Source organism: Salvelinus alpinus, chromosome 1 (genome assembly GCF_045679555.1).
Source record: "Salvelinus alpinus chromosome 1, SLU_Salpinus.1, whole genome shotgun sequence".
Taxonomy (NCBI): Eukaryota; Metazoa; Chordata; class Actinopteri; order Salmoniformes; family Salmonidae; genus Salvelinus; species Salvelinus alpinus.
Window position 1 is genome coordinate 104,717,295 of NC_092086.1, and position 13,690 is coordinate 104,730,984.

At 42.5% G+C, this 13,690-nt stretch overlaps 1 protein-coding gene across 1 annotated transcript in view; it reads left to right on the forward strand.

The window, feature by feature from the left end:
* The window catches only part of LOC139557637 (calcium/calmodulin-dependent protein kinase type IV-like), a 37,841-nt gene extending 24,820 nt beyond the window's left edge, over window positions 1-13,021 (forward strand). The window contains exons 2-11 of the mRNA XM_071372739.1: window positions 2,453-2,531; window positions 2,637-2,699; window positions 2,804-2,886; window positions 3,076-3,148; window positions 6,353-6,443; window positions 6,719-6,793; window positions 7,160-7,235; window positions 7,850-7,976; window positions 9,339-9,491; window positions 11,211-13,021. Of these exons, the coding sequence (XP_071228840.1) occupies window positions 2,453-2,531; window positions 2,637-2,699; window positions 2,804-2,886; window positions 3,076-3,148; window positions 6,353-6,443; window positions 6,719-6,793; window positions 7,160-7,235; window positions 7,850-7,976; window positions 9,339-9,491; window positions 11,211-11,381 (991 nt within the window). The 3' untranslated portion in view covers window positions 11,382-13,021. The remainder of the gene's footprint in view (window positions 1-2,452; window positions 2,532-2,636; window positions 2,700-2,803; window positions 2,887-3,075; window positions 3,149-6,352; window positions 6,444-6,718; window positions 6,794-7,159; window positions 7,236-7,849; window positions 7,977-9,338; window positions 9,492-11,210) is intronic.
* Window positions 13,022-13,690: the final 669 nt, after the last annotated feature.

Here is a 13,690-nt window from a genome sequence, read left to right on the forward strand (position 1 = left end):
TCTTCAGACGAAGAGGAGGAAGGCTGCCGTTACAGTTTCTTCCATTCTTCTCTGCAGAGCCTCTCAAGCTCTGCCAGGTGGGATGGGGAGCGTTGCTGCACAGCTATTTTCAGGTCTCTCAGAGATGTTCGATCGGGTTCAAGTCCGAGCTCTGGCTGGGCCACTCAAGGACATTCAGAAACTTGTCGTGAAGCCACTCCTGCGTTGTCTTGGCTGTGTGCTTAGGGTTGTTGTCCTGTTGGAAGGTGAACCTTCACCCCAGTCTGAGGTCCTGAGTGCTATGGAGCAGGTTTTCATAAAGGATCTCTCTGTACTTTGCTCCGTTCATCTTTTCCTCGATCCTGACTTGTCTCCCAGTCCCTGCCACTAAATAACATCCCCACAGCATGATGCTGCCACCACCATGCTTCACTGTAGGGATGGTTGCAGGTTTCCTCCAGATGTGACGCTTGGCATTTAGGCCAAACAGTTCAATCTTGGTTTCATCTGACCAGAGAATCTTGTTTCTCATGGTCTGAGAGTCCTTTAGGTGCCTTTTGGCAAACTCCATGCGGGCTGTCATGTGCCGTTTACTGAGGAGTGGCTTCCGTCTGGCCACACTACCATAAAGGCCTGATTGGTGGAGTGCCGCAGAGATGGTTGTCCTTCTGGAAGGAAGGACAACCATTTAAGTATGATGGAGGCTTCTTCCATTTAAGAATGATGGAGGCCACTGTGTTCTTGGGGACCTTCAATGTTGCAGAAATGTTTTGGTACCCTTTCCCAGATCTGTACCTCGACACAATCCTGTCTCGGGGCTATACAGACAATTCCTTCGGCCTCATGGCTTGGTTTTTGCTCTGACATGCACTGTCAACTGTGGGACCTTATATAGACAGGTGTGTGCCTTTCCAAATCATGTCTAATCAATTGAATTTACTATAGGTGGACTCCAATCAAGTTGTAGAAACATCTCAAGGATGATCAAAGGAAACAGGATGTATCTGAGCTCAATTTCCATTCTCATAGCAAAGGATCTGAATTCTTATGTAAATAAGGTATTTCAGTTTTTTATTTTTAATACTTTTTTAAACATTTCCAAAAACCTGTTTTCGCTTTGTCATTATGGTGTGTAGATTTTCTTTAATCTATTTTAGAATAAGGCTGTAACGTAACAAAATGTGGAAAAAGGGCAGAGGTCTGAATACTTTCCGAATGCACTGTATATTGAAATAGAGAGAGAATGTGTGGGAGAGAGGCAGGAGAAGGAGAGAGAGTGAATGTGTGGGAGAGGGAGAGAAAGAGAGAGGCAGAGTGGAGGTGTGTGGGAGTAAGAGAGGGAGAGAAAGAGAGGGGGAGAGAGAGTGTTCTGTAGTAATGGTGAATATTGGGGTCTGGACACCTGAGAGCCCAGATGCTTTCCTCTGAACACAAAAGCTGCCTATCTCTCACTCTCTCGCTTTCTGCCTCTTCCCTCTCCCTGCTAATTGTAAGCTGTGCAGCCAAATTAGATGTATTTGCACATTGGAATTTAGCCTACCTTTTTATATACATCCATACTGCAGCACAGTGTGTATTCCTCTTGCATTCTTGGACCCATTAAAGGAATCTTCTCTTTAAACTCTCATTATCAACTCCTCTGACACTAGCAGGGTCAGGTTGTACCTGTAAAAGATGATATGTGCAATGTGGAATTATATTCAGAATTAACAGTACTACTTGTTATGTTTGAATACATTTAAAGTAGATCTTAGTTAGTTTTGTCTTAGGGTAGGAGTGCTGATATAGGATCAAGTCCTCCCTGTCCATATAATCATATTCATTATGATCTAAAAGGCCAAACAGATCCTAGATCAGCACTCCTACTCTGAGAGGCCCAGGGATTTTCATTTCCCAGAGCTAGTGGCTCAGGTGAACGAACTGCTGACCCATTTCAACTGAACACATGGCAATGTTTAAACCTGAAGGAATATAGGCCTAATCTCCATGTCTGCCTACTACTGTTGTACTGCATAGGTCTATGGATTGTGTTGGAATTTGCCTAGTTTATTTTGGAGAATTGTACTAACCAGCCATCATGGAAGTACAATTCAAACAACCTAAAAGGTTTTTTTGGCTGTCCATAGGATAACCCTTTGAATAACTCTTTTTGGTTCCAGGTACAACCCTTTTCAGTTCCACGTGGAACCCTTTCCACAGAGAGTTCTACATGGAACCCAAAAGGGTTCTACCTTGAACCTAAAAGGGTTCTCCTATGGGGACAGCCAAAGAACCCTTTTGGAACTCTTTTTTTTCTAAGATTGTAGCCACTGTAGGCTACCCAGCCATAACGGAAGTACAGAAGAACTACATCAAAGCCTATTCACCATTTCCCAGGAGTTAGTATCTTGGGCGTTGTGCACAATGTGTTGCTACTCCCTACCCACTTGACAGTTGTTCTTGTAGCTTAACTGTGTATTCCCTCTGCATTTAGGGGAGCGACGTCGGTGGTGTGCAGATGTCGACAGAAGGGAACACTGAAGCCGTACGCAGTGAAAACACTGAAGAAAACAGTGAGTTCTCACTGGATGTTCATCATATTCTTAGTGTAATATTTTTACCCAGAGTACAACAGGTACATGTTTCTTCCTTAACCCAGTTCTGTTTTGTTTCTGCAGGTGGATAAGAAGATAGTAAGGACAGAGATAGGTGTTCTACTTCGACTCTCTCACCCAAACATTGTAAGGGTTCTACACACTTTTGTGCTGTCCTTGCATAGACTTAACAATTGTTATTATGTTTTTTATTGATACTGAATTTGTTTGTTTTGTTTTATTTCTTTCAGATCAAACTAAAAGAGATCTTCGAGACCCCTTCAGAGATCAGTCTGGTCTTGGAGCTTGTGACTGGAGGAGAGCTATTTGAAAGGTTAGTTAACTGCCTTAATGGTCACACGCACACGCACCCACACACCCACACACCCACACACCCACACACCCACACACCCACACACCCACACACCCACACACCCACACACCCACACACCCACACACCCACACACCCACACACCCTGTACCATTCCTTTGTTACAACAACCACAACATGTTTTTCTCTCAGGGTTGTGGAGAAGGGCTTCTACACTGAGCGGGATGCTGCTGATGCTGTCATACAAGTATTAGAAGCTGTTGCAGTAAGTTGACTTCCTTCCTCTGACACCTGTCAGAAAGTAGGCTAATAAATGTCTAGCAAACTCTTGACATACTGTAATGCTTTTGACCTGCATAGCTGGGGGACACCATCACACATTCACTCAGCCTGTCCCCTTATCTATACATTGTAAAGAACAAAATGGCACCAATAGAAAACTTTTTCCATAATCAAATCCTAAATGTACTATCATTTGAACCAGCATTGTTGGACCAACAGTGTAAATGGATCAAGTATGCTGGATTTCATTGAGTCATCACATAACCATGTGTCTGTCTCTCACTGAGCTATCTTTGACATCTCATCAACATGGACCAAGGCATATGTCTGTCTTCCTCATGTTAGGAGTCCTGTTGAACAGGCATTCTCATGTTAGTGTATTCCATGATCCTTTGTTATATTGCTGTTGCTAAGGAGATTAAATAGTTAAACAACGATTTTTTTAACACATAGACCCTTTTCCTTTGGGCGTTAGGTAGACTAGTGGTTAGAGAGTTGGGCTAGTAACCAAACGGTTGCTGGATTGAATCCCTGAGCTGACAAGGTAAAAATCTGTCGTTCTGCCACTGAACAAGGCAGTTAACCCACTATTCCCCGGAAGGCTGTCATTGTAAATAAGAATTTGTTCTTAACCTACTTATCTAGTTAAATAAAGGTACAATTTTCCAGTACACGACACAATGATGTCACACACACATGCGCGCGGCAGTAAGAAAGCCATCGCCAACTGCGCCCATTCCAACATAGCCTAGATGTATTTTTATTACTTCTAAACAGAATACATGTTTTGGGTTCTCATAGGCTTACAATTATGTTTTGATTCTTGCTTGAACAGTCGCTAAGATTATATTTGGTTGTGATCTTTGCAAAATAACTATTTTGGATGCAGCAGTTGTTAGCTAGAATGCTAACGCTCATTGATATAGGCTAGCCAAAGAGCCATTTTACTGGTTGAAGTTGAAGTGTTTTTTAAGTATAATTCAGTTGTTTTGCGATGATGACACAAACATTATATTAAGCAGGACATTCATACGAGCCTTAAAATCCAATTATAATCCAAAAGTAGTGTGAAATGCACTTATAAGCAACATGTAAACAAATGATTTCTATAAGAACTCCCCCTTGTTCAGTCACCAACAAAAAAACGGGATTTCTGAAGCCTCCAGATATTTTTTAAGTTTCCTTGTGTTGTCGAGGAAGTCTCTGTTCCATGTTGATTGGGAGTGATGTATTTACAGTGCACACGGCCACTTCGGAAACGGCGGAGAGGTTCTGCAGTCTGTCTGTTACATGATCAAAGCCATCTGGATATCTAGCTAACGTCCCAGTGGAGCATCTTGGTAGCCTCATGTCCGGCCAATCTCACTGGCACGTCTACACTCAAATCCCCACTCTGTTAGTGACAGATTTGAGTCCTTTATTATAGGCATCTCATTTGGTGTTATCTTAGTATCCAATGTGTTTATTATTTTGGACACGGAGAATCTGGAACCACGTTTTAGATCCGTTAAGTTGTTTACTGTAAAAGGTGATATTAGGCTAGGTAAGGTTCTTGATGTTGAGACTTAAGATTGAGAGGTAATATTTTCCTTATTGGCCAAATACATCGCCTCGCCCACCTCTCATGTACTTTACTTTCTCTGGCAGAAGAGAACTACTGTCAATGAGAACACCGAGCTGTGTCATTGGCCAGAAAATCTTATTTTGAGTGGTGCTATGGCAGCCGTGGGAGACCTGAGATATCTGTGGTGGTATGTGTGTGTGTGGTGGGGGCTACTGTATTCCCTCCTGCCTTCTCTTCATCCCTCCATCCCACACTATACTTGTCAGATGAGAGAGGACACCTTATCTGTGTCAGCTCCATAGAGCTTTGTGCAGGAGAGGAGAATTCCCCTCTGACATCACAGAGCCATTACACCGAGGGGTTGTCACAATACATAGTGTGGGGAGAAAATGATGCCTTCATTCACTGTGAACGAGGTCTATTCAACCTAGCCATTCCCAATGAGAAAATATTACTGTTTTGTTGCATAATAAGGATAGCTCATTCAGTACTAACCTTGATGCTTAGCATTTTCATTCCAGTGGAATGGAATGTGGTTCTTTAACAGCTTAATGTTACATAAGAAACTAGGGTTTTGCATAACCACTAACCCACCCACAGTGTGCAGAAGATAAGTTATACAATAGGTTGCTTTACAAACAGATGTCATTATCAAGACAGTGAGCTGTAGAGTAGGTCTATACTCTATACCTTATCCATGACACTACAAAGTCTTTGAACATATTGCTTTCCCTCACTTGATTCCCACCTCGTCTTTTCAATGGCCAGCTTATCAAGGTAGCAGCTTATCAAGGTAGCAGCTTATCAAGGTAGCAGCTTATCAAGGTAGCAGCTTATCAAGGTAGCAGCCTATCAAGGTAGAAGCCTATCAAGGTAGAAGCCTATCAAGGTAGCAGCTTATCAAGGTAGCAGATTATCAAGGTAGCTGCCTTGTGCTGCTGTTTTCTGTAACTGGGTAGACTTCTATGTCCCACATTGCCTTGTTTGATGAGTTACTGTGTTAACACTGGTGAAAGTACTCGCTAAACACAAGAATAGTTTAAAACATACTTTAAATCATGCGTACGTCCAGTACACAGTATCATAGCACAGTGTACAGGAAACTGCCAAAATATAAAGTGTGTTAATAGGGTGTTGAGCTGCCAGAACAGCTTCAATGCCCCTTGGTATAGATTCTACAAGTCTCTGGAACTCTATTGGAGGGATGCGACTTTATTCTTCCACTAAAACAAATTGTTGGTGGTGGAAAACGCTTACTCAGGTGTATCTCCAGCAGTGTTCAATTGGGTTGGCATCTGGTGACTGATACACACACACACACACACACACACACAGTGTAATACACAGCTCAGAATAGGCAATGATAAGATAATTCAACTTTGCATTTTGTTTATCCGTAGACCGTTTTCAACAGTGCACTATAAAGCAGGAATGCTATGGTTCTCTGTAGAAAATGAATTGTGGGAGCGGGCACCGATTCATTCGGCGGTGCTGAATCCCAAAATCCCCAAACAGTCCAGCTCCATACACACCAGCAGACAAATCAATAGCACAAGACGTGTGTAGGAGTCATACAGCCACCTGGGTGCTATGGTGTTGCCTTGTGTCTTTGTCTTTATCCAGTACCTGCATGAGAACGGCGTGGTGCACCGGGACCTGAAACCTGAGAACCTCCTATACGCTACCGCAGCACCAGATGCTCCCCTCAAAATAGGTTGGTGGGGTTACTCAATACACTGTGGGATTCACTACGATTATCAAAGACACAAGAACATCCATTGACTCTGTTGTGCTATCAGAGACAGAACTGACTTGATCAGACATAATTAGGAAATCAATGCCAACGATTATATTCTATTGGAATGATCTATTACTATTTTCTATTCTACCGGTATTCTATTCTACTATTTTATTCTAAATACCAGATATTAGGACTTCCAGAAAGAGGCATAATTTTTAATATAGCTCTGTCTCTCTTTCATTTTGCAGCTGATTTTGGTTTGTCGAAAGTCATCGATGATCAGGTCACAATGAAGACTGTTTGTGGTACACCAGGATACTGTGGTAAGTTGTAACCCATTATTGTGATGCTTTTTCATTCACTTGGAACATAATATTTGCTAGCTACAGGACTAGAGATGGTCTGAAATGGCAAAGCAGATTTTTCTTGTTTTGGTTGCATGCTTAACTTGCCAAGATTTGAGCAGAGAAGGTTACCATGAGGACAGGGTGTATATTGTAATGTTTATCCACATACTACATAGTACATTTTTCCTTGGATAAATAATTACTGAGTAAGATTTCCCTACTCTGTTTTCACCACTGTCTCTCTCCTTCCCCCTTGTGCTGCCTCTCCCTCCCGCCCTCCATCCTGCTCTTCTCTTTTTCATCTCCCCCTCCCCCCATCTATCCTTCCTCCCCTCCCTCCAGCCCCAGAGATTCTGCGAGGAAGTGCTTATGGACCTGAGGTTGACGTGTGGTCGGTGGGAGTTATCACGTATATCTTGTAAGGGATACCAGCCCCTCAAAAGTTTACTTGAACCCTGAATCACATCATTCAAAGACATTGGTTATTTTGACACTCAACAGTTTTGTTAATTTGTTAGCAGCAAAAAAAAATACATCAAGAATTTGTGTGTTCTTTCTTTGAGGAATTACAGACCCTTTTTAGTTGTATTTTTCGGCCATTTTGGTTTCTGAACCAAGGGTGTTGGTGCATTCCTGTTGTATACCTTCTGAGTGATTTTGTTTCTTTCACATACTGATTGGTATACATATTTGATTTGATTCAGTATGTGGTTGTGAGTTCCCCATTATACAGCAAGCCAGGAAACGGTAGTGCAACTGCTAGCAACAGCATTCAGAAGAATCGCTGGTATACAGACTCACTACTAGTTAATGAATATTCAACTGTAAAAATAACATATTTTGAAGGCACATCAATCTGGGAGAATAAGAGTGACTAGAAAGCCTTAGTGCAAGGAGGATTGCACCTCTAATAGAGTTGTAGCTTAGGCCCCTGCGGCTATCAGATCCTGTCAGACTGTAGCCAGCAATTGAATCAATAGACAGGAGCTGTCTGTGGTTGATGTATGCCTCGTATTTCATCCTCCCTGAAAGGCTATGTGGCTTTGAACCGTTCTTCGATGAAAGAGGGGACCAGTACATGTTCAAGAGGATCCTCAACTGTGAATATGAGTTTGTCTCCCCCTGGTGGGACAATGTGTCTTTCAATGCCAAGGACCTGGTGAGTTTTATTGACTTTTACCAGGCGTGTATTCATGATGCCAATTCAGTCGCACAACGTTTTGTCTGTTGCATAATGTTATTCAATGAAAACTAGAGTTTCTATTGGACAAATTCAGGCTGGTCCCATCCCGTTTTGTTCCGCTTACTTCCGTTTGTTTCTGTTTGGTTCTTAGTTAAGACACCCCTGGGGTCCTGAGGTTACCCTGGGGTTACCACAGTCACGCTGGCAAAAATGTTCCCCTGGTACTTAGGCGTAATTGATAAATCCGTAATTGGTGGAGAATGAAAACCTAGTTCCGTGGGAGACCTGCTGGCTGCATTGTAGAAGAGAGGAAGTGGCAAGCGAGAGGCATAAGTGGACCCACAATCTGTCTTCTCCAGCAAGTGGTGCTTTTCGTCTTTTTTTGCTCACCAAGAGATGAGTTTTGTATGGAGGTTAATGAGAGTGTTGAATTTAAATATATTTGTTTTTTAAAATGTTACCTTTATTTAACTAGGCAAGTCAAAGTCTTATTTACAATGACTGCCTAGCCCGGCCAAACCCTAACCCGGACGACCCTGGGCCAATTGTGCGCCACCCTATGGGACTCTATGTATCACTACTGCCGGTTGTGATACAGCCTGGATTCGAACCAGGGTGTCTGTAGTGACGCCTCAAGCACTGAGATGCAGTGCCTTATTTGATTGAATAGAAGTTTCGTAATGCTTAGGTTTTTACGAGTTTACTGATATAAATAGGACATGTGGCATCCCGGCAACTTTGGGGAAAAAAACACTTTTTTGTGCCATTGGCTAGAATGGTCCCACCTGATCTTGCCTCCTCCTGACTGCCTTCCATTTTTGCAGACGTTTCTTTTCATTGTTAGAGCGGTCAATATAATGGATCATCTGTGATTGTACCATTGGGTCAGGTGAAATGTTTCCCAGGTGAAATGTCAGTGTGAGTGTGTCCATGTTGGGGGCGGTAGGTAGACTAGTAGTTAGAGCGTTGGACTAGTAAACGAAAGGTTGCAAGATCGAATCCCCGAGCTGACAAGGTAAAAATATGTCGTTCTGCTCCTGAACAAGGCAGTTAACCCACTGTTCCTAGAATTTGTTCTTAACTGACTTGCCTAGTTAAATAAAATAAATATTGGTGTGTCTGATTATCAAATAATGTAAAAAAGGAGGGTAACTAGAAATGCAGGGCAAACAGACTACATCCATCTCTTACTGTACATTCTGAATTTTATCTCCACATTATGAACTGGGCCGACTTGTTATGTGGACAGAAACCTGCATAAACAGCATCCAAGAAAATAATAAATTCAGTCTCAGTGACCCAGTTACTAACCATATATTATGTACTGCTGTCCTGTAGGTGAGAAAGCTAATTGTCCAGGATCCAAATAAACGGCTGACGACCTTGCAAGCACTGGAACACCCCTGGGTGACTGGGAAGGCAGTTAACTCAGCCCATATGGACACTGCTCAGAAGAAACTGCAGGAGTTCAATGCACGCCGAAAACTCAAGGTAGATGCAAAACAACGTTTCTCAATAGGATTTTGTACAGTGATTGAGGGCAAGTAGTACCTCTAATTTATTGATGTCAGGACATTTTAAAGTCATGATTGTGTAGTTGTGTCAAGATCCTTTGAATGTATTTTGAATGCAAGCATAGACAAACATAAACTCAGCAAAAAAAGAACCGTCCTGTCACTGTCAACTGGGTTTATTTTCAGCAAACTTAACATGTGTAAATATTTGTATGAACATAACATGTTTCAACAACAGACATAAACTGAACAAGTCCCACAGACATGTGACTAACAGAAATGGAATAACGCGTCCCTGAACAAAAGGGGGGGGGGTCAAAATCAAAAGTAACAGTCAGTATCTGGTGTGGCCACCAGCTGCATTAAGTACTGCAGTGCATTTCCTCCTCATGGACTTCACCAGATTTGCCAGTTCTTGCTGTGAGATGTTACCCCACTCTTCCACCAAGGCACCTGCAAGTTCCCGGACATTTCTGGGGGGAATGGCCCTAGCCCTCGCCCTCCGATCCAACAGGTCCCAGACGTGCTCAATGGAATTGAGATCCGGGCTCTTCGTTGGCCATGGCAGAACACTGACATTCCTGTCTTGCAGGAAATCACGCACAGAACGAGCAGTATGGCTGGTGGCATTGTCATGCTGGAGGGTCATGTCAGGATGAGCTTGCAGGAAGGGTACCACATGAGGGAGGAGGATGTCTTCCCTGTAACGCACAGCGTTGAGATTGCCTGCAATGACAACAAGCTCAGTCCGATGATGCTGTGACACACCACCCCAGACCATGACGGACCCTACACCTCCAAATCGATCTTGCTCCAGAGTACCGGCCTCGGTGTAACGCTCACTCCTTCGACGATAAACGCGAATCCAACCATCACCCCTGGTGAGACGAAACCGCAACTTGTCAGTAAAGAGCACTTTTTGCCAGTCTGGTCCAGCGACGGTGGGTTTGTGCCCATAGGCGATGTTGTTGCCGGTGATGTCTGGTGAGGACCTGCCTTACAACAGGCCTAAATTTACAAGCCCTCAGTCCAGCCTCTCTGTGCAGCCTATTGTGGACAGTCTGAGCACTGTTGGAGGGATTGTGGGTTCCTGGTGTAACTCGGGCAGTTGTTGTTGCCATCCTGTATCTATCCCGCAGGTGTGATGTTCGGATGTACCGATCCTGGGCAGGTGTTGTTACACGTGGTCTGCCACTGCGAGGACGATCAGCTGTCCGCTCCCTGTAGCGCTGTCTTAAGCGTCTCACAGTATGGACATTGCAATTTATTGCCCTGGCCACATCTGCAGTCCTCATGCCTCCTTGCAGCATGCCTAAGGCACGTTCACGCAGATGAGCAGGGACCCTGGACATCTTTCTTTTGGTGTTTTCCAGACTCAGTAGAAAGGCCTCATTAGTGTCCTAGGTTTTCATAACTGTGACCTTAATTGCCTACAATCAGTAAACTGTTAGTGTCTTAGCGACCGTTCCACAGGTGCAGTGTTTAAACCCTTTACAATGAAGATCTGTGAAGTTATTTGGATTTTTACGAATTATCTTTGAAAGACAGGGTCCTGAAAAAGGGACGTTTCTTTTTTTGCTGAGTTTACATGATCGTTATAATACCTAGATTCATCAGCATAGTCAGAGTGGGCCTACACATGAATCCTAAACTGTGTCAATGAATGATATACTGTGTACTGTGTGTTCGTTGACAGGCTGCAGTAAAGGCCGTGGTGGCTTCGTCACGATTGGGCAGCGCTGGCAGTCACGGCAATGCTGACAACAGCAAGAACAGCAACTGCAACAACTCCGCCAATCAGAAAGAGGCACAAGAGGAGCAGCCACGGAACGACCAATCACAGTCAAAGATCCAGGAAGGATCCTAACTGTGGATCTCCTCTGTCGTTGTGACCCTGTGCAGGCATTCTACCCTCCTGTTGGACTGTGAAATTGCTGAGAGGAGCTATGTGGTCTCACCTTCTGTACTGGAGATACTCTGCCTGGCTTTATTGCATGTGACTGATTTATTAAACGATGTACAACCATATTGACTCGGTACATTGGAACAACATGCCTACAAGTATTTAAAGTACATGTGAAATCAGAGTTTACTACTGCACATTCCCATTTCATAACTCACACAAGTAGCTTCATTGGATGGTTCATCTCTTCCATTATACCATGTTATAACTGCAAAATGGCCTCCAAGTGTTCCCAGTATTAATTTGCCAGTTTGTAAATGAATTCATAACAATTGGCTGATTAAGGATAGTAGGTCATTATGTGTTCTGGTAATCATCATGCTGCTTTGGTGGCAGAATATAGACTGAAGAATTGATCTAGGTTGATTTTCAATACTGGTTGAGTAAGTCTACAGTATCTGGAGAACGGGTTGGACACATTTTCCAGGCGGTCATAAATTTAACCTTTATTATAACTTCTAAGGAGAATGCCTTATTATTGTATCTTATTAACTGGATTTTACACTCCCTTTGTAAGAAATATTTCATATCTTGTTAAGAAATAGATTAGAAACATGTTAAAATCAATCAATTGCACAATGATTGTATTCAAATTGACTTTCAAGGAACATAAGGTTATTTCATAGTGTAGAGTTGTTTTAGCATTAAGAACTTTTCACTTTTGTATACCAAAATATGTTGTGTACAACTGAAAAGGCACCCCAGTTTTTTATTGCCAAATACACCATTTGCAGGGAAATGGATAAGTAGATAACATTTGATTTGATTTGATTTAGCTATTCAGTGCCAAAATTGGTGGAGGCTGTTGCTTTATTTGATAAAAATATCCCACCTCTGTCATATACAATTGAAGAGGCTGTAATCTTAGTGCAAATATTTATCTCTCATTATAAACTGGGTGGTTCGAGCCCTGAATGCTGATTGGCTGACATCAGTGGTATATCAGACCGTATACCACGGGTATGACAAAACATTATTTTTACTGCTCTAATTACATTGGTAACCAGTTTATAACAGCAATAAGGAACATTGGGGGTTTGTGGTATATGGCCAATATACCACGGCTAAGGGCTGTATCCAGGCACTGCGCGTTGTGTCGTCATAAGAACAGCCCTCAGACGTGGTATATTGGCCATATACCACACCCCCTCGTGCCTTATTGCTTAATTAACCCATTAACTGACATGCCGTGTTATGGAATGATTTTTTAAATCTACAAAGAAAAAGCTGTATATTGAATTTTAGCATGCTTTTGCCTTCAGTATAAAGGAATGATGTGGATAATAATGCATGTAGGAATGTGGAATTGAACTGCTGCGGTTGTCTAGAAATGCACTATAGTTGGCTGACATCACATGACGGACGTAATCTGTGTTAAACAATGAAGTATTAGAGGCCTCTTAAGGCTCTAAGACATTAACTTGATATTCCTTTTATATCCTCAAGGAAACATTAAATAATTCAATGTTGTCTTAAAATGGTTACCATTAACATTGATTTGGTAAGGACTGCAGGATTTAAAAAAAATAAACAATATGAAGTTACATATGTTTGGGCAGTTTTGTATATCAGACGGCTTATGTACTTTTTGAACTTGTATACAAATGTTTTTAATTATTTTAGTGACCTACCATTTCCAGTGTTTCCGCTACATTGTAGATGAATTAGGTGGGGTGGTCTCCATCGCTGAGTACTGGAAGATGCCCCTTTACTGACCAATGTCTATGGTATAATGTATGTAACAGGTCAGCGTGGAGAGAGAGTGAAATGTAAGGGGCATCTATGGATCCTGTGGTGCAAAGGTGAGAGCACTACCCTGGGCATAGGCAGTAGTATTCTCACATACACTATGTTAAGGAATTACCCCTCTCTCTCAAACTATATACACTGCTCAAAAAAATAAAGGGAACACTTAAACAACACAATGTAACTCCAAGTCAATCACACTTCTGTGAAATCAAACTGTCCACTTAGGAAGCAACACTGATTGACAATAAATTTCACATGATGTGGTGCAAATGGAATAGACAAAAGGTGGAAATTATAGGCAATTAGCAAGACACCCCCAATAAAGGAGTGGTTCTGCAGGTGGTGACCACAGACCACTTCTCAGTTCCTATGCTTCCTGGCTGATGTTTTGGTCACTTTTGAATGCTGGCGGTGCTTTCACTCTAGTGGTAGCATGAGACGGAGTCTACAACCCACACAAGTGG